This window comes from Camelus dromedarius, chromosome 9 (assembly GCF_036321535.1).
Source record: "Camelus dromedarius isolate mCamDro1 chromosome 9, mCamDro1.pat, whole genome shotgun sequence".
In the NCBI taxonomy this organism is placed as follows: domain Eukaryota; kingdom Metazoa; phylum Chordata; class Mammalia; order Artiodactyla; family Camelidae; genus Camelus; species Camelus dromedarius.
The window spans coordinates 65486993-65506884 of NC_087444.1; the positions used below are offsets into that span (position 1 = coordinate 65486993).

Below are 19892 nucleotides of genomic sequence, written 5' to 3' on the forward strand. Positions count from 1 at the left end.
CCTGCCCTGCCAGGCCTCAGATGGACTACACTTTGTCCGTACCCACCATGTGGCAGAGAAGACCACCCTGTATGACATGGACATTGACATCACCCAGAAGTACGTGGCCGTGGCCTGCCAGGACCGCAACGTAAGGTGAGGAGCTGCCCAGGCCCGGGCTGGTTTCTGCGGGGGGCCTGTATGGGGCCCAGTTGGGTCTGTCTTCTACTGAGCTGTCTGCCTTCTTCCTCTGCTCGTCTGGTGCCTGAGAAGCTAGGTGGAGTGGAGGGACCCACTGGGTGTTTCTTAGGAGCTGGGCCTAGCCTCCAGGTCAGCAGAGGGCTCCCCTGGCTCTCAGGGGCCTGCCTGTGTGGGGTGACTGAGGGGTGCTAATGTGGCTCACAAACCCATTCATTCACCCTCGTTCCCTGAGCACCTGTCGGGGAGGGACAGTGGGGGAGGCACAGTAGTGACGGGGCAGCCCGAGGCCTGCCTTCACTGCAGTGGAGGAGAGACAGACACCTCACCAGACAGTGACAGTACAGAGTGGTCAGGGCTGGGACGAGGGGAGCCCAGGGGCTTTGGGGGACCCTGGGGAGATCCCAACCCCACCTGGGGCTCAAACAGGGCTTACCAGAAGAGACAGCTGAGCTTAGACTGGGAAGGATGTAGAGCAATGAGCATGTGCAAAAAGGTTCTCCACCTCCTTCATTTGCTCATTCAAATTGGGTGGCAGGCACTGAGCTTGCTGTGTGGCCGGGAGACAGACATTAACTCAACACACACCTCAGTACATGACCTCTGTGACCTCAGCCTGAGACGGGGTCTCACTCCCTGATGTGGGTTTCAGACCAGGCATCGGATGGGAGACAAGAGGAAGTGGGGGGCTTCCAGGGGAGGGGGGCAGCAGATAAGGCTGGAACCAGTGGGCAAGAGAACGCAGGTGGCCAGGGCCGTGTTGGCCACTTGTGTCCCCACCTTCCCAGAGTCTACAACACAGTGAACGGGAAGCAGAAGAAGTGCTACAAGGGCTCCCAGGGGGACGAAGGGTCCCTGCTGAAGGTGAGGAGCTGGGGCCCCCGGGTGAAAACCACACACAAGGCCCCCCCATCTGTCTCCTGCCCTGTTGGGCCACCTGAGACCTGTGTCTCCCTTGGCACCTGATCAAAGGGTCACACACTGGCCAGCATCCACTCAGGCCTGGCTGACCAAGGATGCTCGGGAGCTGGGGATGGCCTCCCGCTGCTCTACCATATTTACTGAGCCCTTCCCCAAGCGGGGACATTGCAGGGGTTTCCATTTTGAGTGGCAATGAAGTATGGTGGGAAGAATTAGAGAGGCCTGGGGTCCCCTCTCCAGGTTTGCCCCCTGCCTATGTTTTCCAGAACAAGGTGGGAACCTTCTCAGGAGCTTCTGGCCTGAGGGAGTTTTTATGAGTTTGGGCTCTGGGGTCAGACCCTCCTACAGCTTTGCCTGGAGCTGACTGTGACCTTGGGCAGATGTTATCTCCTCTCGAGCCTGTTTCATCATCTGTAAAATGCAAATTTAAAAAGCCTCTATCACAGCATTCTGTGGAGGAAATAAGTCCATACACGTGCAGTGCTTAGCACAGGGCCTGGTCGCCGATAGCACCACTGTGGTGGTAATTAATTTCTTCCCCTGTGAAATGGAGCAGGGGCTTCAGCCGACCACGGTATCTGTTGTGACGGCTACCCGGGACCACGTGCCAAGCACCCAGCTGAGGGGTCTTCGGTCAGTGGGGCTGTGATATTTGACCCAGGCCTCTGGGTCAGGGGAGGGAGGCGGCCCAAGTGTCACATGACTCCTCTGCTCACAGGTCCATGTGGACCCATCAGGCACCTTCCTGGCCACAAGCTGCTCTGACAAAAGCATCTCAGTGATTGATTTTTACTCGGGCGAGTGCGTTGCCAAGATGTTTGGCCACTCAGGTGAGTGTACCTTCCTGCTTGGGACACCTCCCCACCTGCCCCCACGTAGCCTTCTGGTTCGGAAGGCCAGCGCAACTTCTCTGCTCTGCTTGCAGAAATCGTCACTGGCATGAAGTTCACCTACGATTGTCGTCACTTGATCACAGTATCTGGAGACAGGTGGGAAAGGCCTGGAGGCTGCCCCTGGCTGTGCCTTCTTCTGGGAGAGGGTGGGCCTGTCCTGTTGGGGAGAGCAAGGGCTCAGACACCGGGAGCGCCGGGAGTTCAAATTCCAGATCTGCCACTTGCTTGCTTGTGACCCTGAGCAGGACATTTCCCCTCTCTGAGCCTCTGTAAAAGAGAGATGACCCTGACTGCCTTGAAAATTGTACAGTGAGAATCAAATGAGGTGACATTTAAAATAAGTTCCTTAGCACGTGGTTGGTACTCAAGGAAGTCCCTTTTGTCACTCTCTTTGATTTACTACAGTCCCTCCTCACAGCCACCTTCTTTGGGTCTCAAGGCCTTCAATGCAGCCCTGGTTTGCTGGGATGCCTGGACCCCACCTGGGGTGTAGCCCAGACTTGGTCCGGAGCCCCTGCACTAAACTCATGGGGTGTGTTTTCTGGGCCAGGGAATGGAGTCCTGGCTGTGATGACCCAGGTGGCTCCAGAGTCAGATGGCTTCCCCGTTCACTGTTCTCCCTCTTCCACATCCCTCCTTGGCCTCTGCAGCTGCGTGTTCATCTGGCACCTGGGCCCGGAGATCACCAACTGCATGAAGCAGCACTTGCTGGAGATCAACCACCGGGAGCAGCAGCAGCAGCAGAGCACGAACGACGGGGAGTGGAGCAGCCACCCCAGGTCCTGGCAGCCGCCTGTCCACCCCCATCTGTCCATTCACCAGAGGGATGTCTTCCTGCCATGGGCCCCGTGAGGCGTGAGGCAGGGACCCAGCCATGGCCCAGACAGCCCTGGGCCCTGCCCTTTGTGCACTCAGGGCCCGGTAGGGGAGGTGGACTTTGAATGCGAAGTTGCAGTAATGCACACGAGAAGGGTTTTGAAGTGGAAAAGCCAAAGTGCTTGGAGAACCCGTGAATACACTGATGGGGAAGCCGCGGAGGTCAGTAGGGACCAGAGAGGGCCCCCAACCCAGCCCAAGGTGGGGCGGGCGGTGGTCAGGGAAGGATCCAGTGGAGCTGAGATGTCTTCTTCATCTTTAAGTGAAAGTTATTCCTTCACTCATGTCTTTGAGTTTTCTAAAACATATTTCTTTCAAGTCTTTATGCTGCAAGACCAGTTTCATTTGGAATTGAATTTGAATTCCTGTCCTAGTTTTTCATTTGGGATTTTGGTTTGGAGGTTTGAATTTGAGTGAAAGGTTTCAGATTTTCTCTCTCCTGCCTTTGGAGAAGTCCCTGTCTCTCTCTCCCTGTCTTGAGGCTTGGTCATTTCCTCCCTGGCTTGGGCCAGGCCTGACATGGGCCACCTGTCCTGCAGTGGTATTGGAGGTAACAGATCTAGGCACCGAGGAAGTGGGCAGTTCTTTGGCCCTGGGAGCTGAAATCTCATTGCTAACCTCGCTTCCCAGACCAGAACCCAGCAGCTCAGGACTCTCGCCCCACTATCTGCTTTGCTTTCTGTTCCATTGCTGTGGCCCTTGAAGAGTTTGTCTTACTTTTTGAGCCCAGCCTTTGTTGCATCTCATTTATTGGCAGAATGTCTCCAGCAGAGGGGGTGTGGCAGGTGGGACCTCCCAGCACCATCTTAACCAAAAGCCAAGAGTATGTTCATATGGAACCTAGCGCAGGGCCAAGCCCTTGGCAGGTCCCCTCTGCCACCCCACTCACCTACACTTCACTCCTTGCTGTCTTCATTCCTGGCTGCAGGCAGGAGACATATGCATCGATGCCCAGCGAGATTTGCTCCCTAAGCCCTGGAGAGCAGACAGAGGATGAGCTGGAGGACGAGTGTGAACCTGAGGAGTTGCTAAAGACCCCATCCAAAGAGAGCTTGGATCCAGGTTGGGAAAGGGGCCCTATTTCGGACTCTCAGTGGAGGGATCATTGCTGGGTTTTGGCAACCACTTTGTTTTCACAGCCTGGCACACACTGAAGCTCAATGACCACATCAGCCACGACTCTTACAGCGTAATAGCAACTAGACTCTCGCTGGCTTAAGCTGGAAAGAGAATTTGTTGGTTCTTGTAAATTAAAATTGGAGAGTGTTGGTTCAGGCATAGCTGGATCCAGGTAGTCAGGTGATGTTAAAGTAGGTGTTTCTCCATCTCTTGGCTCTGCTTTTCTCTGTGTTGGCTCTGCTCTCAGGCAGACTCTCCCTGTACAAGGGGCAAAGTGTCCCCCGGCAGCTCATGGTTATAACACTCAGTAGAGAAGGGAGTATCTCTTTCCCAGTAGCTCAAGCAAAGTCCTGGCTTCATGGCTCCCGTTCCTGGTATGAGTCTCGTGCCCGCTTCTGAGCCAGTCTCTGTGATTGGCCAGGCTTGAGCCAAGTGGTCATCCCCGAGGGCAGAGACTTTAACCAGTTCCATTCTAACCATATGACCAAAGGCCCGGGGTGTATTAGCGAGGCTGACAATCTTTTGATGTCTGTCGTTTCCTGCATTGTCTCTGGAGAGCTGCCTGTTGATGTTGCCTGTTGTCTGTTGGGTTCGTTCTCTTTTCATGGATTCTGTGTGTTTCTCTAGATCCTCGGTGCCTGCTGACCAACGGCAAGCTGCCACTCTGGGCAAAGCGGCTGGTGAGTGGGCCCTGGAGAGTGGGACACCTGGGGTTGCCAAAGTAATTGCGCCCTCCTCCATGCTCCTCGTTCTTCTGGGAACCCTTTCCCCCTCCACATCTCTCCTCTCCCTAGATAACCCGTATCATCCTTCCAGTCTCTGCTTAGGCAGCCCTTCATTCATGCAACACGTTCATTCATGCAGTTACCGTGCGCCCACCCTGTGCTAGGCCTCCTTCTGGCCCTTGGATACAGTAGCCAGCAGGGCAGACGAAGTCTGCCTTCACAGGCTCATTTTCTAGTGTGGGAGGTGGAAGTATCCACATTAAACAGGTCAACTGTATGGTTTTGGGGAACTGATGATTGCTGCTATGGAGGGAAAACAAGTTGAGAAGGAAGTGATGGGGGAGGGGTAACAATTTTAGAGTAAAAGGCAGAGGCTTCACTTGGAAGATCATATTTGAACAGAGTGGGAGCAAGTGAGAAATGCAAATCCTGGAAAGGGATGTTCCAGGCAGAGAGACCAGTCTGTAAGGGCAAAGGCCACGAGGCAGGGTTGTGCTTAGTTTAGCGTGGTCAAGGAGGTGCAGGGAGGCCGGGGGCCTGGGCTGAGGTGAATGAGGGTGGGAGAAGGGCTGGGGGAGGCAGTGGGGCCTGGTGGTGAGGGCCCCTCATCGTCCTCCTCCTCTTACTTTCTCCCGGGTAGCGCTGAGTGAGGTGGACTGGATGGAGGGCTCTGGGCTGAGGAAGGCCATGTTCTAACTCAGGAGTGAACTGGTCCCTGGGGCTGCCTGTGGGACCAGGGGGGGAGACCACAGTGATAATCCAGGCAGGAGAGGTTGGAGGCTGGACCTGGGGTGAGAAAGGGTTGGATTCTGGATGGATTTTAAAGGTGGAGCCAAACAGATGTGAGGGAGAGAGAGGGACCAAGATGAAGTTAGGATTGAACGAGGGATCATTAACGTTGGGGAAGGGTCGGCCAGGAGCTAGTGTGTTGGAAGCTGGCAGCAGAATCCTAAACCCCAGGTTGAGACATTTATTTTAGGAACAATGTCAGGCCTCAAATCAAAGCCTAAATGTCAGCTCCTCTGGGAAATCCTCCCTGCCATCGTCCCCAGCCCTCCAGACCAAATCAGGGCATCTGGTTGTGCTTTCTCAGGCCCCCAAGCTTCCCCTCCTCAGTGCATATTACAGTTGGAATTACATCCAACAGATAGTCACAGCACACTTACTCTGTATGGGTTTTCATTTAATCTTCATTGCTGTATGGGTTTTTCACATCCCGTTATTTCATAGATAGGGAACTGAGGCCCAGAGAGGTTAAGTAACTAGTCCAGGGTCACACAGCTAGAAATTAGAGGAGGTGAGATCGACCCTGGAAGCCTGGCTCCAGAGCTGGAGTTCTCAAGCACCCACCCTCCACTGTCTCTCCAGCAACAATCTTGGTGGGAGGCTGTGATGGGCAGGACCAGGGTAGGGGGCGGTGAAAGAGAAGTGGCCATATCTTGGACGTGTTTGGATGGCAGAGCTGAAGAAATAAAACAAGGAGTATGAGGGGCAGAATAAAAGGAATCCATGAGGACCGCAAGGTTTGGGGCCTGAACAGCTGAGATAGGGAAGGTCTTAGGAGTAGGTCGAAGGGGAAGGTCAGTTGTCATCAACATGTTCACCTTGACATATCACTAAGCACCCATGCGGAGATGTGGAGCAGTTGCGTGTGTGCTTCTGAAGTTTAAGAGCAAGGTTCAGGCTGTGGAGACAAATAGCTGGAAATTGTCTCTGTGTGGTGTTTAAAGCTGAGAGGCTGGATGAGGGTCTGTGCAGTGTCCTAACCCTGACTGGACTTGCTGAACCCTTGGTTAGCTGCCTGACCATCCCTGTCACCCTCAGCTAGGAGATGATGACGTGGCAGACGGCTCGGCCTTCCGCACCAAGCGCAGCTACCAGCCACATGGCCGCTGGGCGGAGCGGGCTGATCAGGAGCCTCTCAAGACTATCCTGGATGCCCGGGACCTCGATTGCTACTTCACCCCCATGAAGCCCGAGAGCCTGGAGGACTTGGTTCTGGATACGGTGGAGTCACAGAGACTGGCGGGCCTGCTGAACGAGGTAGGGACTGCCTGCCCAGCCCGGCCTGCAGCCCCTGCAGCACGCCTGCCGCAGTAGGACCTGGGCCCTTAGCCCTCTCGTTTTGAAAATAAGGCTCACTGTCCCACTCCAGGGGTGCGAGAGGGTTACGTGAGATGGTGGAGGGCAGGAGGGTGAGCCCCAGGCCTGGTGCGCAGTGCAACTTCCCATTCAGACCAGGAGTCCGGGAGGCGGTTGCTTGGGGGTTAAGAGCTTGGGCCCAGGGGGGCAGGCCTGTGCCTGAGTGAGCACTGGAGCAGGTGGAGCCCTGGCCCTACCCCTTCCCAGCTGTGTGACTTGCAGCAAGGTTTGCCCCGCTAGGCTTTGGTTTTCAAAAATATGGTCATTTCATAAAAAGAAAAAAGAAAGAAGAAAAAAAAAAGAAAGATGACCAAGAAACAAGATTTCTAAAAAAATAGTCATTTATTAAAATGGCCATTAAAAAATGCCCTGGGAAGGCATTTACAGGAATCCAGTGGTAAAAACAGGGCCTGGGCCCTTGGAGGTGCTGAAGCAACTTTAGCTCTTATTCTGTTATTTTCCAAACAGAAGTCTTTTTTATTGTATTATATAAGTTTTCCTTTTTACGTGGCATAATGCACATACAATTATGTGCACAGATCATAAATATACAGTTTGACGAATTGTTACCTAGGCATCCACCACCCAAGTCAAAATATAGAGCATTTTCTACCTCTTGGAAGATCCCCATGTGCCCCTCTCAGTCATCGCCCCGACCAAGGCAACCAGCGTTCTGACCTCACTCGCCATGGACTGGTTTGCCTGATCTTGAACTTCATATGAGGGTTGGAGTCGTGCCTCTTCCTCATCTGTCAGGGGCTGGTGATAATGCAGGAGGCAGAGAGGGAGCGCATGATGGCCTGGGCCCTGGCTCATGGGGAGCAGCCAGCAGCGAAGGCTGCCATCGCCACCGATGCCTTTTCTTTGACCATCGGTGCTGGTGGAACACCTAGCAGCTTTCCAGGGCTGCGGTGGCCACGGCTGCCTCTGATGGCTGTGCTCTCCTCGCTCGCAGTCAGAGAGTCCCCAGGAGGATGGCTGCAGGCATCCTTCCTCACCTCGCCTACAGGGGGAGTCTTCTGAGGCCAGCCAGCTCATCATCTACTCCCTGGAGGCGGAAATGACAGTCACAGGGACAGACAGGTGGGAATCCTTTTCGCCACGGAACGGAACCTCCGTTGGAGAGAGGAAGCCTCAGCTGACGGGCAGGAAGAACTGCTCTCCGCTCTCCCGGGGGGGCCCGTGGGAGGGAGGCAGAGGGGGTGAGGCTGGACGGCCTCTGCTGCAGCCTGTTTCCCAGGTTCCAGGTGGAGGTGCAGGGAGCCTTTGGAGGAGGCAGGAGAGGCGAGGCCGTACTCCCAGTAGGAGCAGGTGCAGGTGCCTGGGGCTTCTGGGTGGCGGCTGGTTGTTTACTAATGAGGATTTTATCATTCCCTCGCCCCACCCCTTTGGGCACTGCAGGAACTACTGTGCGGAGGAGGTAGAGAGGGCGCCCAGAGACCAGCAAGATGACTCCTACCTCAGGGTCCCCTCCACCAGCTTTAAGGATCAGAGCCCACCAGAGGGTGAGTGAGCACCAGGCGAGGGTCCTGCAGTAGTCTGTCAGTCCGGCCGGGCCCCTTTCTGGGCACTGATGTGACCTTGACACAGTCTTCCTGAAGCTCAGAGTCTGTCACACAGAGACAGACACAGTCCCTGCTGTTACCCAAGGATTCTGGAGCCCAGGTGCCTACTGGTGGGAGCCCAGCTCCACACTTCCTCAAAGCATAGCCCTGCTAGTCCATAAAAATAAGGGGGCAGGTATTATTGTCCCCTTTCTCCAGATGAGGAAATGGAAGCCCTGAGAACCTGAGCCCCATACCTGGCTCACCCAGTCAGGGCCCAGCTTTGGGCTCCTGACCCCTGCTCTGCTCCTCCAGACTCGGGGGAGCCGGAGGCCGACTTGGAGTGCAGCTTCACCACCGTCCATTCCTCCCCTCCACGGCCAGACCCAGACCCTCAGTGTGACGTGCCAGTGCCCCCCACACCAGGTGAGCAGGGGCCAGACGCGGGCCAGGCCAGTGCGTGGGCCTGGCCAGGGGCTGGTCGTGATGTGTAACCACTGGCCTGACTTCAGTCCTATACTTTGTGGCCACTGAGCCCCAGTTTCCTCCCCTAGAAGACAGAGCCATTAGCCCTCCCTTCTCTAACTGGTTGCAGCAGGGTGTGTGATGGGCGACTCCAGCTTTCTCCATTGTTAAGCGTCTGGTGTCTGCTATGACTCATGGTGTTGATGGTTCTCTCCTGCCCACTCCCTCTCCCCCACCCTCTCCGTCTCTCCCTAGGATGCCCAGGTACCGCAGAAGAGTTGTCCCGGCCTGAGGTGCCAGGCGTATCCAGCAGCTCCCTGCCCCAAACCCCTGAGCAAGAGAAGTTCCTCCGACACCACTTTGAGACGCTCACTGACGCCCACCCTGAGGGTAGGCCCTGCCTGGGCGGGCCATCAGGGCTGGGCCCGGTGTGGGGAGGGCTTTCCCCGGCAGGGCTGCTGAGGGTGGTGACAGGGCATACGTCTTGCTTAGTGACCTGGCTGCACAGTTTCCTCTGCTTCATTTGTGCCCAAGGTGGGGGTGTTGTCTGTTGCTGGGGGTTTCTGAGGATCTGTCTGCTGGTCTGTGGGTCTGCCTGGGCCCAAGGCTGGTTGTCTGGAGGGATTCTGAGGGCTCCCTCGGCATCTTGCCCTAGAGCTCTTCCACAGATCCCTGAAAGACCTGAAGGCCTCCGAGTCCGAGGATGACTTCTTCAATCCCCGGCTGAGCATCTCAGCCCAGTTCCTCTCACGCCTCCAGAAGACATCCAGGTGGGAGCTGGAGAACAAGTGACCCTCCACCCCACCTCCAGCTCTCTGTTTCCCCCTCAGGCACCCCCAGGGAAGCCACAACCACCTGTTTTTCCTCCCTACAGATTCACCCACACTTTCCCCTCCCGGCTGCCCCTGCACCTCGTGAAGTCCCCGGAGGTCAAACTTATGGACCTTGCGGGGAGCCAGCCCAGAGCAGAGCCCCTGAGAGCAGGTACTGGCTACACCTCCCCAGGCAGGACCAACGTGAGTACTGGGGTCACCTCCCTCAAGACATAGGGCTGGGAGCCGGGAGGCCCTGTGCTCACCTTAAGGCTGTGCTTGCAGGTTCTCTCCGGGGAGAAGGTTGAGGATCCCCTCGAGACCCTGGAGGCCCAATCGCCACTGAGTGAGTGTCTCCATCCCCAGATGAATAGCCTTGGGCTTCTCAGCAAGCGGCCCTGGGGACCCAGCTGAGCCAGGGTGGGGATGGACAGGGTCCACTCAGACCCTGCAGCCACCCTGGGTGGGCGGCCCTGTCCAGCAGCTCTGCAGCTGGGGTGTGAGAGTAAGCTGTCCGCTTCCTTTGCAGCCCCCTACCTCACAGGCCTGGTGCCCTGTGTCCCCTCCTCAGTGCTGCCCACAGACAAGAAGCCTCCGACACCCACAGCCTTACCCACTCCAGGCCTGGTTCAGGGTGTCCCCACCCCTGCCACCCGCTCCTACATGGAAGCCACTGCCAGTTCCCGTGCCAAGATGTCACGCAGCATCTCCCTTGAGGACAGTGAGGGCCCTGTCCTGGCTGAGCTGGCCAGGCCTCCCTGCAGGCCCTCATCCCTGGGGGAACTGGCCTCACTAGGGCAGGAACTCCAGGCCATCAGCACCACAGCGACACCCAGCTCTGGCAACAAGGGCCAAGAACCTGCCCTGCCCTCCCGGGGCAACCATGAGGCCCGGGCCAGCCTGAAACTCACCCTGTCAAGCATCTGTGACAGGCTCTTACTGCCCCCACCCCAGCTGGAGCCTCCCACCACATGTGTCTGGTCCCAGGAGCCTGTGGCCACGCAGCCCAATGTCACGGTCACAACAGCCAGCTTCCCAGCCCCCAGCCCCGTGGATGTGAGCTCCCCAAGGCTCCACAACTCCACTTTTCTCCCAAGGTTCCTGGCCCCTGAGCCCCTCAATACCCCTACCCATCCCAATAGCCCCCCGCTTCCAGAGGCCCGGCCTGAGGTCCCTGGCAGCATCACCTCCCTCCTGGAGCCCGCCCCTGGTGAGTACCACCCTTGGGACAAGTGATTGTCCCCTAAGCTCATCCCATGTAACAGCTGGCTCAGCTCCAAAAATGGGCACTTGATCAGGCCCCAGGTGCCGCGCCCTTCATTCATTCATTCCCTTAAATATTTAGGGAGCACCTCATATGTGTTGGGCTGTGTTCTAGGCCCTGGGGACATGGGACCTGGTGGCAAACAAGATTACATAGAATTGACACCTGAACAGGGGGAGATGCTCAGACTGAATCCATAAGGAAGGTGTTAAGTGGATCATCAAGTGATGTGTGCTAAGGAGAGAAAGAAAAGGCTTGGGGTGACAAGTGGAGAGAATGGTTCATTTTAAACAGGATGATAAGGAAAGGCTTCAGGGAGCAGATGGCATTTGAGCAGAGACCTGAGTAGGAGAGATGGGAAGGGAGCCCTGGGGACTGAGGGAAGTGCTCCAGGCAGAGGGACTACATTTGGGATCAGCCCAGCCACCCTGGCCTCTCTTAGACCAGCTAGAAAGTGGAGGCGTCTTTCTCATTCTCTCCCCTCCACCCCCAGATGCACTCAGTCTGGACCAGGGCTGTCCTGGACACTGTGGGGAACCCAGGGCACCAGCCGGGGTCCTGCCCCCAGATCCCCTTGAGCTGAGCAACGTGGGGACTGTCGTGCACAGACTGCAGGCTGCCTTCCAAGAAGCCCTGGACCTTTACCACTTGGTGAGCCAAGCCCCAGGGTCAGGGGAAAGGGCTGAGGGGCTCCCTGGCGCCGCCTGGCCTCGGTGGCCCCTAACAAGGTGGGCACCCTTGCAGATGGTCTCCAGTGACGAGGTGAGCGCTGAGCGGCAGCAGGCAAGGACTGAGCTGGCCTCCACTTTCCTTTGGATCCACAGCCAGTTAGAGGCCAACGACTGGCTGGTGGGGACTGACGTGGCCTCAGCCCAGGCCCTGCCCAGCCCGGGTACCCCCTCCCCACCCACACTGTGCCCCCTAGCCAGCCCAGATTTGCGTGCCCTGCTGGAACACTACTCGGAGCTGCTGGTGCAGGCTGTGCGGAGGAAGGCACGGGGGGACTGAGGGCCTGCAGCCCCCTCCACCGCAGCCCTGCTGCTTCCGAAGAAATAGGTGTCTTAAGCAAATAAACTGACAGCTTGGAGGAGTGGTTCCTGGTGCCTGTCCTGGCGCATCCACCAAGCCCTTCAGGTGGATGCAGGGAGAGAGGGTAGAGAGCCTAGGGAACTCACAGATGCCCCAGTGCCGGGCCCTGTTCCAGGACCCCGTTGTGGGGCACACAGGACTATTTGGGAACTGCGGTAATGGTCACCCAGCACCTGGCCCCCAAGTCTCCTGTCCCCACTGTGCTGCTGTGGAGTCACCTGTGGTCCTTGCCCAGTGGGGCTCAGCCATACCCCAGGGAGGGGCCAGCCCTTCTTCCTTGCCCCCCGCTGATCCCAAGAACCCACTGGAGCCGCTGTGATGACCACGTGCCAGACCCGGGCCACCAGTACACATGTTGCCAAATGACTGGCTTATGGCCCCTGGGCCTCTGCTGGATCCTCTGAGGGCCAGGCTCTTGTTCCCATTTGCAGCACAGGAAATTGAGGAAAGACAGACAGGCTCACCCACTGGACAATCCAGGCAGCACGCCCAGTGGCCAGGACCAATCATTCCTTCCCCAGCAGGACTATGTCCAGCTTCAACATCCCCTGAGCTCCCAGCACTGGTACCAGCCTCCCCAGGCAGCAGGCATCTAGCCACATGGCACATCTACTAAGAAGGCCACCCTTGTGACCACAAAAGCCCTCACCATCCCAAGTCTATAAAAAGGAAGCCAGCAGGAGCAGGGCCCTCTGCTGAAGCTCAGTCCTACCATGCGGAACCCCCGCTTGCCTGTGAGTTCCTCCCTGCTCTGTTCGGTGAGGGTGGCCCACCAGAAAAGGGCTCAGAGAGATCCAGTGTCTTGCCTGGGGTCCCATAGGGCTGAGATTCAAACCCTGGCTCGCCTGGTGGTAGAGCCAGACCCTTCCACACAAGGACGTGGCCCTCTGCTGCCCCTGTAAATGCTGATACACATCAGAACCAGTCGTGCGGTTGAAAAAATCCTGCTGGCCCCCAGGGGCCTGTCACTGTTCTATGTATTAGGAGTAGAGTGAGGAACAGGACAAGCAAAGCCACTGTCCTCGTGGTATGCTACCTTCTAGAGAGCAAAACACAATAGGAGTTGATAACTGTCTTAACTGCAGGTGAGCTGAGGGAATTCCCTGTGCTTGTTGAAGGGTCAGGGAAGGCCTTGCCTAGGTGACATTGGAGCTGAGGCTTTCTAGAGGGCACAGGCCATGTGGACACTCAGGAAAGCATCCAGGCAGACAGAGTAGCCAGCGTGAAGGCCTCATGGTGGACCAAACATACATGACAGGAATAGCAATGAAGCCAGGAGGCTGGAATGGAGTGAGCTCAGGGTGAGGGTAGGCGACAAGGTGGGAGGAGGAATGGGTCCCACTGGGCAGGGCCTTGTTGCTTCATGACATATCAATCCAGGAAACGTTCACAGCACAATTTATTTCCCTAAATAAAAATCACTGATCTTGGTGTTTGGGGAGATGCCCAGTATTGCTTATTTCTCAGGGCTCCCTCTCCCTGCCTTAGGAAACCTAGGTGGTCCAGGTAGGTAGGCAGCACCTCTGCCAGGCTCCCTGCCCAGGCCCACAGGCTGCTTAGCTTGGCCACAGATGCCTAAGATCTCTGATGCAATGACACTCTGGGACCACCCTGAGCCTCCGTCTCGTGGATTTTACCCCTCCTCACACCCCGTATCATAGTGAAGGCTGCAGGTAGCCAACACCTGGCTTAAGGGGGTCCAAGCTGTAGGGACATGTTATTATTGATTCCGTTCCTGCCCTATTTCACTCTCTCTGAGTTTCACTGTCTGCCTTAGGCCCTCACAGTGGCAACGTGGCTGCCGTAGCTCCAGCAGTACACCCTCACCCAACCAGGAGCAAAAGCAGGGCAGCCACCAGGATAGTGGGAAAATAGTGCAAAGCCTTCCTAGATGCCTCACCTCTCAAAGCAGGCAACAGGAATGGAGATGGCTTTCATATGCTTAGACCAGCCATTCTTCCTGTCCTGGGCATGTGCTGTTCCAAGAAAACTGGATTCTCTCAGCACAAAAGGAGGGTGAGCTGGTAGAGAGGATCCAGTGTGTCTGCCACTCTATGTCCTCCTAATGCTGAGCTCTTCAGCCCTGGAAGGACCAGACTTCTTGTTAAGAAACTACCACTGATGAATGTGTGTGCATGACACAGTGTCTCAGCAGGGAGAGGGCAGCAGGCTCATGTGGAATATTTCAAAGAGAGTTTAGCAAAGGGATCATTTGCAAAGGGGTGGGCAGGGACTAGGGAAACCTCAGGACCAGTCCAGTCCAGTCCCCTGGGCTTGAACCAGAGAAGAGCTGTTACTCCCCCCTCAGGCCACAAGACACAAGGGAACAAAGTGGAACCCAGAAGAGCAAATCCTTGAGAGAGGGCTGCCCTGAGGGAAGCTGTGTTCCAGGCAACCCCACAGGGAGGGAGTTGGGGGAGCCCCCTCCCCCATCTTCTGCAGGGCTCCTCATTATCCAAACCCTCCTAGAAGCTGGAGGGCACAGGAGCTCAGATGATGCTGCTCACCCAGGTCAGCCTCCCAGGGCACAGCAGAGCAGAACAGGACAGAGAAGGGACCTGGGGGCAAATAAAGATACCCAGGCCCAGAGTTCTTCCCAATGTGTTTTCAGCAACAACTTGGGAACCAGTTGCCCCAAGAGACGCGGTCTTGGGCATGGAGAACTGGGTACCTGAGAGAAACAAGATGGCTCCCATAACCCGTTCACCAGCTCTCAGTCCAGTGCAACTCGCCCCGCACTCCACATCAGATGGGTCCTAGGTACTGGCCCACCAGACCCGGGCCGGGCACACTGGTCACAGCTGCATAAAATCCAACAGTTGGGAGATGGAGACACTTAAAACCCCATTTTCACATGGGCTGATTGAAACTCAAATGCTTGCCTAGCCACTCAACATTTCAAGATTTTCTAACAGCCCCCTGTTTGTATCTCTGCCTCATGCCAGCTCCAATGTGAAGCTTTCTCCCCATGTGATCCACACAGATTTTCAACACAAACCAGCGGTAAGGAGATTCATTAGTCCCATTTCCAGGTAAACTGAGACTCTGCAAAACGTGACTTGCCCCAGGTCCTGCGGAGATGTGGCAAAGCTCTAGGCCAACAGACTCTCAGCACTGCCTCGCTTGCTTCCCCGAAGGAAGCAGCAGGATTGACTCTCAGGGAATGTGAAGAAATGAATAATATTGCTTCTCTCACCACCAAGCCTTTCCGTAGACTGTTACTCTGGCTGGAAAACCCTTTTTACCAGAAACCTCTTCTTCCTTCGGGGCTCACACCTAGGAAGTCGTCCTGGAACCCTTAGGCTGGACCAGGAGCCTCTTCTGGGTCTCCTGAGCTCACCACTTCTCCCCATTGAAGCCTGGGTCACTCTGCCTGTGTGTCCCCACCTTAGCCTTGGACTAAGTTATGTCTTCATTTTCAGTGCTGAGCTAGGCGTGGCCTGTAATTGGAGCTCTGAAAATTGTTGGGTGAATAAATGAGAAAAAGTAACTGCATGGAGAATATTCAAAATCCTTAACCCCTGACTAAGAGGCCAATGACCAGTCTAGAACACAGCCTGGCCAAAGTGCTGGGTTAAGGGTCCTGGGAGCTGCTGGCTGTGTCAGGTGACCCCCTTTAGTTCCTAGACCATGAGAGAGTGGGGCAGTGGTGTTCCAGGCCGTTACTGGGAGCCCAACTATTAACAGGCCTGTATTTTAAATGCCCTGTACCCCTGAACATTGCTTCTGGTTGGACATCAGTTCTGGGCATGAGGATCAGAGAGGTGGAGCTTCCTCCTTGAAGATGCACAGCCTGGATCCTCACTTTGACCATACCAGTTAGACCCTGCTGTCCCTCTACCCTCTGAAGCAGGCAATCACAGCCAGCCCCTCCCCTGCTTCCTCAGACAGCTCCTGTGATTTGAATAACCAAGCAGGCTGCTGGATGTCCGGTGGTGACTGATTTGCTTGGCAAACAGATTCTCAGGTCCTTAGCCCTACTAGTACTATGGGAGGACACTCAGCCCCACTGGGGTCTCTGTTTTCTCTCCCTACCCCTCAAGAGCCACCTAGGCTCTAGTCTTGCCCTTGCTTGCTCTGCTGGGGGCCCTAGCACTGGTGGGGACTGGAGACTGCCTTCAGGATCCTGGCAGAGGAAAAGGGAGAGAAATGGCAGGGCCCAAGGCAGAGGTAACTGGAGCCAGTGGAGTCTGCTTCCTGGGCCTGTCACGAAATTTGCATGGAGAGAATGAGGCTCCTCCGAGGCTGTCCCCTCCCTTCCCACCTGGGAGAGTCATCCTGGGCCTGAGGTCTGACAGCAGGTGGAGAAGGCAGCCGTGTACGTGGAGCTGTCTCACTATTCCCGGAGGTGATGCCCCGTGTCTTCCTGGTCAGGAGTCGGCGTCCACAGCCACCCGACTGGGGCCACCTGCCTGACCAGCTCCGGGGAGATGCCTATGTCCCAGGTGGGCCCCTCACTGGGCCTGGAGTTGGGGGGCAGGGGAGACACAAAGCATCACCATCTGGCTTCTCTCCTCAGACTGCAGCAGCCTGGGGGGGCCACCAGCACACCAGACTTCTGGCCTCGGGGACTCTTGGGTGGCGGTGAGTCTGCAGCTGGTCCACAAGACCCTATTCAGTTCCACCCCTGCCTGCTCTCAGCCTCAGGAAAACCTGACTGCCCCTCACTCCCTCATGCTCCTCCAGCCTCAGGACCTTTCCCTCCAGTGTTCTCTCTGCTGGGAATGACTTTCCTTTCTTAGCAGTGAGTTCACCATTAGGTTGCAACCCAAGCACCGTTTCCACAGGGTGGGCAGCCACAGCCCCTGCCCCCAGGGATGGGGGATGAGGGAGGAGCCTGGGGCGTCTCAGAGAGGATACTCAGCTGTGCACCCACTGGAAGAGGGTAAGCCCTAGATGGGATGTAAATGTGCTGGAGATTATTTCAGTTTTTATTGAGAAACAGAACTGTTCTAGGCAATGGGTATTTAGGAGTAAGACAAAAACTCCTTTCTTCCTGGAGTTTATAATCTGGTGGGGGCTGCAGGTATAGACAATAAAATTAGAAAAATATATATTATGTTGGAAAAGTGATATGTACTATGGAGAAATAAAAAACAAGGTAAGGGCGATGGGGGTGGTCAGGGAAGACCTTGGAGAAGGGGTGGCATTTGCAGGCACAAATCATAGTCTCTGGCCTTCCCAGACCTCCATAGTTCCCAGTTCTAGGCACTCCATTTGCTCCAGTGCGGGAGGTGGGGGGTGGGGATCCTGACTCCATGTCCCTCCCATAGCCTTCCCAAGGCGCTCTGACCACCACTCCCAGGGGCCCTGGGACACTTGGCTGCCCGCTCTGCCCCAAGGCCTTCCCGCTGCAGCGCATGCTGACCCGGCACCTCAAGTGCCACAGCCCCGCGCGCCGCCACGTGTGCCGCTGTTGTGGCAAGGGCTTTCACGATGCCTTCGACCTCAAGCGCCACATGAGGACTCACACAGGTGAGCAGTGGCAGGGACTGAGGGGCCTACTGGGCGGGGATGGAGTGGGATGTAGAGTTTCTGGTGACACCTGTGTTCATGGGGCAGAGATTCCGCCATCAGGAGGCTGGGAATACCACCCACCTCAGCTGCCAACCTGTAGGTGTAAGATGGTGCCAAGGCAGTGGCCTGCTGAGGGATATAGAGTGAAACAGGGACTGGTTACAGGATTCAGGTCCCAGATAGAAAGGTATGAGAGAAAGCCTCTCTTCCAGGGGAAGGAACATCCCGGTGAGGAGGGTGGGGATACAGGTCTATGTTTGCATCTGTGAAGTAGCAGATAGTGGGATGCAGGCAGAGGTCTGGCGACCCTGGAAGAGGAAGGAGGGAATGCTCACAGAGGAGGAGGCTCTGGTCTGGAGGCCATTGCCCTGTCTGTCCTCTCTCCCTGCCCACCTGCGCAGGGATCCGACCATTCCGTTGTGGAGCTTGTGGGAAAGCATTTACGCAGCGCTGCTCGCTTGAAGCACATCTTGCCAAGGTGCATGGGCAGCCAGCCAGCTACGCTTACCGTGAGCGGCGTGAGAAGTTGCACGTGTGCGAGGACTGCGGCTTCACCAGCTCGAGGCCCGACGCCTATGCGCAGCACCGCGCCCTGCACCGCGCTGCTTGACACGGTGCATCTCGCATCCAACCCATGAGAAGCAAATAAACAGAAGACATGCGCACACAGAACACTGTTTTTATTACACAGGGGGAGGATGGTTCACTCGGTCCAGCGGTGGCCACAGTGTGGGGCCGTGCACACGTAGTACAAGCGCATGGCGTCCTGGTAGAAGGATGCACAGTTAGGAAGGGTCTGGACCCTCAGGAAAGTACAACACCTCCATGCAGAGGAGCCTCACCCCAGAAGAACCGACCAGGAGGCTTTCCCCACTGCTAAAGGTCCACCTCAGGTTGCCAGGAAGGGCAGGGTCCCTCCAATTCTGGTATCCCTACCGCCGGGAAGGACCAGACCCAGATCACCCAGAAAGCCCGGCCCGCGCCACTCACCTCGGCCCGGGCACTGTGTGACTGGAAGAACACCGCCTCCTTGTGGCCGCACCTAAGGGAACAGCCACTCAGCCCGCCATACCCTTCCCTCCTCCCTTCTCCGACTGGTGAGGACGAGCCACTTTCCCTCCCCAGTACCAGCGGCGCGCTCACTTTTGGCACGGGTGGTCTTCGGTCCGCGGCAACGTGGGGTCCTGGGACACGTCAGCGATGATTTGAGTCAATTCGCTGAGGGCATAGAGGGTGAATAATTACGCTTGGACCAGGCCTCCCAAGTAAACAACCCCGTCCCCAAGCTCCGGTCCTGCCACTTACTCCACTTCGTGCGTGATTTTGTTCACGTAGATGCAGCTGTTGTCGGCTTCCTGCTGGTAATCACAATTCCGGCACTGCGAGAGGGCGAATGTGGCGGGAAGAGGGTCACGGAGAGATCCGTGATGGGGTTTGGAAGGGAGGGCAGGGTCTTCCCCGGAGAGGAAGACTAGGGGATGGAGTCTCGAGGTTGGGATTATGGAGTGTACTCGAGAATCACTTCGCGGATGGTCAAGACAAGAGGGTCGGGTTCTCTAGGGGTACAGTCGGGAGGCTAGACAAGGGCGCATCGGGGGCGGTACAGGGAGTGGGGCGGGGCCACGTTGGCAACGCGTTGCCGGGTAAAGGAAGATCCGGGCGCCAGGCGGGCTCGTGCTCACCGCGTAGAGTAGAATGCGGTTCTCCTTGTCCTCCTTGGGGTAAAGCATGTTGTTACTGTGGGGAAGGGGAGGTCAGAGGTCAGTTCTGGGGCCATTACTTGCTCCCCTTCCACACGTGCTGGCCGGGCCTCACCATTCCTGGCAGAATCGAATACCCACGAAGCCCGGCTCGTAGGTCCCGTCGGGTTCCATTGCGACTCACCGCCCTCACGGCCTTCCGCGCTTGCTCCGCCGCGCGACAGGTCGCGGGAAGGATCAGACCTCGTAGCTTCGCCAAAAGAGGGGCGGAGCTGCGCACACGTACTGGCTCCCGGCGGGTTTGCGCTTGGCTCCCTGACCTGAGGTTTGATTAATTACTTGTTTCAGTCTTTTGATATATCATAATAATTGCTTCCACCTTCTGGGCCTCGCTTCTCCAGTTTACAGAATAGAGTGATACCAGAGCCGGGCCAACAGCATGCGTCACGTAATCGGCAAAGCGCTGAGCGAAAATGAAGAAGCCGTTACTCTGCAGGCTGAAGGCCAGTGCACATGCGCGAGTTTACCCTTCGGGGACTCGGGTAGCGCTTGCCAGTCCTTCTCGGCTTCAGCCTTCGTCCGCCCCGGCTGTTTCCCTTGTGGCTGTTGGGAAAACTGCGCACCGTGGAAGCTCTCTCAGGATTGGCT

The 19892-nt window shown here is 56.5% G+C and overlaps 3 protein-coding genes across 5 annotated transcripts in view; 2 read left to right on the forward strand and 1 right to left on the reverse strand.

Moving 5' to 3' along the window:
• Window positions 1-15050, forward strand: part of WDR62 (WD repeat domain 62) — a 45457-nt gene extending 30407 nt beyond the window's left edge. Inside the window, exons 15-33 of one of the 2 annotated variants that reach the window (XM_010978863.3) lie at window positions 14-135; window positions 966-1041; window positions 1817-1928; window positions 2024-2087; window positions 2642-2770; window positions 3796-3929; window positions 4614-4666; window positions 6536-6754; window positions 7809-7936; window positions 8255-8358; window positions 8713-8823; window positions 9118-9252; window positions 9518-9632; window positions 9737-9878; window positions 9960-10020; window positions 10204-10884; window positions 11432-11589; window positions 11683-12761; window positions 14973-15050. In XM_010978863.3, the coding sequence (XP_010977165.2) occupies window positions 14-135; window positions 966-1041; window positions 1817-1928; window positions 2024-2087; window positions 2642-2770; window positions 3796-3929; window positions 4614-4666; window positions 6536-6754; window positions 7809-7936; window positions 8255-8358; window positions 8713-8823; window positions 9118-9252; window positions 9518-9632; window positions 9737-9878; window positions 9960-10020; window positions 10204-10884; window positions 11432-11589; window positions 11683-11946 (2808 nt within the window). In that variant the 3' untranslated portion in view covers window positions 11947-12761; window positions 14973-15050. Of the gene's footprint in view, window positions 1-13; window positions 136-965; window positions 1042-1816; window positions 1929-2023; window positions 2088-2641; window positions 2771-3795; window positions 3930-4613; window positions 4667-6535; window positions 6755-7808; window positions 7937-8254; window positions 8359-8712; window positions 8824-9117; window positions 9253-9517; window positions 9633-9736; window positions 9879-9959; window positions 10021-10203; window positions 10885-11431; window positions 11590-11682; window positions 12762-14972 lie in introns of those variants that run through there. The other variant, XM_064489276.1, reaches the window with a different exon arrangement.
• A 724-nt stretch (window positions 15051-15774) lies between these two features.
• On the forward strand, window positions 15775-18219 carry OVOL3 (ovo like zinc finger 3). Its single transcript, XM_064489287.1, is given in 4 exon segments — window positions 15775-16507; window positions 16510-16611; window positions 17301-17502; window positions 17946-18219. Coding segments are annotated over 4 exon segments (642 nt in total). The 5' UTR covers window positions 15775-16378; the 3' UTR covers window positions 18155-18219.
• On the reverse strand, window positions 18208-19863 carry POLR2I (RNA polymerase II subunit I). Of its 2 annotated transcripts, none has more exons than XM_010978867.3 (6): window positions 19429-19863; window positions 19227-19281; window positions 18850-18923; window positions 18688-18762; window positions 18535-18586; window positions 18208-18310 (listed from the first exon to the last, which is right to left on the reverse strand). In XM_010978867.3, exons 2-6 carry the CDS (start codon window positions 19272-19274, stop codon window positions 18248-18250), a joined length of 312 nt encoding a protein of 103 aa, XP_010977169.1. In that variant the 5' UTR covers window positions 19275-19281; window positions 19429-19863; the 3' UTR covers window positions 18208-18247. The 2 variants fall into 2 exon arrangements, with proteins under 2 accessions (XP_010977169.1, XP_010977168.1); XM_010978866.3 differs by having other exon boundaries at window positions 19360-19863.
• Between the last annotated feature and the right edge of the window lie 29 nt (window positions 19864-19892).

Excerpts from the sequence above, each read along its gene's own strand:
- POLR2I (XM_010978866.3), bottom strand. The coding sequence starts at position 19,418 with ATGGAACCCGACGGGACCTACGAGCCGGGCTTCGTGGGTATTCGATTC. Across the intron at positions 18,587-18,687 it reads GAAGACCACCCGTGCCAAAA|GTGCGGCCACAAGGAGGCGG; the intron begins GTGAGCGCGCCG and ends CTGTTCCCTTAG. Across the intron at positions 18,311-18,534 it reads CACACAGTGCCCGGGCCGAG|GACGCCATGCGCTTGTACTA; the intron begins GTGAGTGGCGCG and ends TCCTTCTACCAG.